This window comes from Arachis ipaensis, chromosome B10 (assembly GCF_000816755.2).
Source record: "Arachis ipaensis cultivar K30076 chromosome B10, Araip1.1, whole genome shotgun sequence".
Lineage (NCBI taxonomy): Eukaryota > Viridiplantae > Streptophyta > Magnoliopsida > Fabales > Fabaceae > Arachis > Arachis ipaensis.
Genome location: NC_029794.2, coordinates 133,062,006 through 133,064,463, shown reverse-complemented (window position 1 = coordinate 133,064,463; position 2,458 = coordinate 133,062,006). Strand labels below are relative to the sequence as shown.

Here is a 2,458-nt window from a genome sequence, read left to right as displayed (position 1 = left end):
AATTTTATAAAATAATAAAAATTATTATCTGTTTTTAGCATTTTAAAAAGAAAAAACTAAATAGAGTAAAAGAGCTTCTGTAATAAAGTGAACCAAATGCATCCTAAATTCCGTCGAATTCGCAAATATTAATTAGCTTGTCACCAAAAAAAAATTACCTATTGTTGATCCATGACTTGAGTGATTCCTAATTAGCATTAGTGTATGTTTGGGCGCCATTATTTTGTTAAAAAAAGATCTTTTTTCAATGAAAAAAGATCTTTTTTTATTTTTTAACGTGTTTGGCAAATTTCTAGTAGTAAAAGTAAAAGCACTAGTAAAATAAAAAAAATATCTTTTTTGAGAAGCTGTAATTTACATCTTTTTTTAAAAGATCTTTTTTCCTTAAAAAAAAGATGTTTTTCATGTAATAAATGAACAAAAAAGTACTTTTATACTGTTATACCAAAATATAATTGATAGATAAAAAAACCTTTTTACATGAGATATCTAAACATAAAATTACTTTTATTTTTCTATAAGATCTTTTAAAAAAAGATAACTAAAAAAAAAATTTTTTTTTAAAAGCTCACCCAAACAAGCCTTATGGACATTTACCAAATTTTTTTATTTATTACACTTATTCCTTTATTTGTATTAATATTGTATTTTTCACAAACTAATATTTAGTGAGATTGTGAAACACACAAAAATAGACTAAAAATAAAAATAGAAGCCCGATTCCATAGTTAGACCCTATTCCCACTCTCCATTCCTATTTTCTTTCCAACTCATTTCACATGTGGTTCTCTTTTTCCAACAACCACTGATATCACACTATGATGTTACTATGTTAACCACCTCGAATCTGTAGTTTGATCTAATTTTTGTTGAAGTCTTTTTCCCCTTCATCTTTTTAATCTTTGTTCCCCTTAAAGAAAACATTGATAATCAAGTTTTCCGGAATTGTCCCTATTTAGATCTATATTGTAAACTCTAATGTTCCCCTTAAGATTCAGACGCTACTAATTTAGCAATGAGACATAATTATTTAACGATTAGATATTTTTGTCAGAGATGTCTGTAACTCGTATTTGAGTAAATTCTTGGAACATCATTATCAAAATGATTGAGAAAAATGTGTCCTCAATTAAGGTCATTGTTTCTAGAAAGTCATTACTTTTGTTATTCACAATGACATCAACCTTATTTCTTATGTCTTGGTTCTTTGTTTTGCATTCCACAAGTCAACCTCAATCCATTGACAACAAGTTAATACCCAATTCGAGGCGTTTCTCGAATAATAACAACGACTATGCTACGTGGACACCAGAAAAATATGTCGAGCCCTCGGTCGGAAACCGGGCAATCCTTGTGAATAGTAAAGATGCATCATCATCATCTCAAGATTCATATGATGAAGGTAAATGCAACAAAAACAATGAGGAAGTTGTTATCAAGATTTTCATGTATGATTTACCATCAAAGTTCCACTTTGGACTCTTGGATTGGAAAGAGAAGAATAGTGTTTGGCCTGATATTAGAGGAGCAATACCTGGTTACCCAGGAGGATTGAATTTGCAACATAGTATAGAGTTTTGGCTCACATTGGATCTACTAGCTTCGGAAATTCCTAATGCTCCAAAGGCTAGTGCTGCTGTTCGAGTTCATAATTCAAGTGAAGCTGATATCATATTTGTGCCCTTCTTTTCATCTCTAAGCTATAATCGCTACTCCAAGACCAATCAACATGGACAAAAGAGTAGGAATAAGGTACAACTTAAATTAGTCTATAGTGAAAATTCATGTGCAGTCAACTTTACATAAAGTTATAGCTGAGAGCCGTTAAATGATTTGAATATTTGACTAAATTTTTATCTAACGGCTCTCCTTTATCAACTTCACGTAAAGTTGGCTATACTGAGTTTCCACTTTAGTTTATATATGCATTGTACTCTTTTTTTATTAGATTTTTTACCATGGAATTTTTTGTAAAAAAATAAAATAGCAACTTTTATTTGTGCTTATTTGGACGCGATTAAATCGGAAAAAAAAAATTATTTTTTCAATGAAAAAATATCTTTTTTATTTTTTAGTATATTTAGTAAATTTCTAATAGTAAAAGTAAAAGAATTAGGAATTTTTTTTTTGAAAAGTTACAATAAATACTCAAATTGGTCCTAATAAATTTTAGGTTGAACATTTTGGTTCCTAATAAAGTTTTTTTACGTGAAAAGTCTTTAAAAATTACTTCGGTTAAGATATTGGCCTCGTTTTTAATAAAATTTTTAATATGGGTATTGAACAAATAAATCATTAACAAATATATTATAAGACATTTTGGTTCTAAAAAATGTCATTATAAGAAAAATTAGTTCTTTATACATAAGATCAATCTATCTCAAAGACCGCCAAAGACATAAAATTTTGTGTGCGGTCAAAATATCCAATTTAAAATTTATTTAAAATTAATTAAGTG

General features: G+C 28.2%; 1 protein-coding gene across 1 annotated transcript in view; it reads left to right on the top strand.

The window, feature by feature from the left end:
- Positions 731-2,458, top strand: part of LOC107621261 (probable arabinosyltransferase ARAD1) — a 4,606-nt gene continuing 2,878 nt past the window's right edge. The window contains exon 1 of the mRNA XM_021113555.1: positions 731-1,752. Coding sequence (XP_020969214.1) covers positions 1,105-1,752 — 648 coding nt within the window. The 5' untranslated portion in view covers positions 731-1,104. The remainder of the gene's footprint in view (positions 1,753-2,458) is intronic.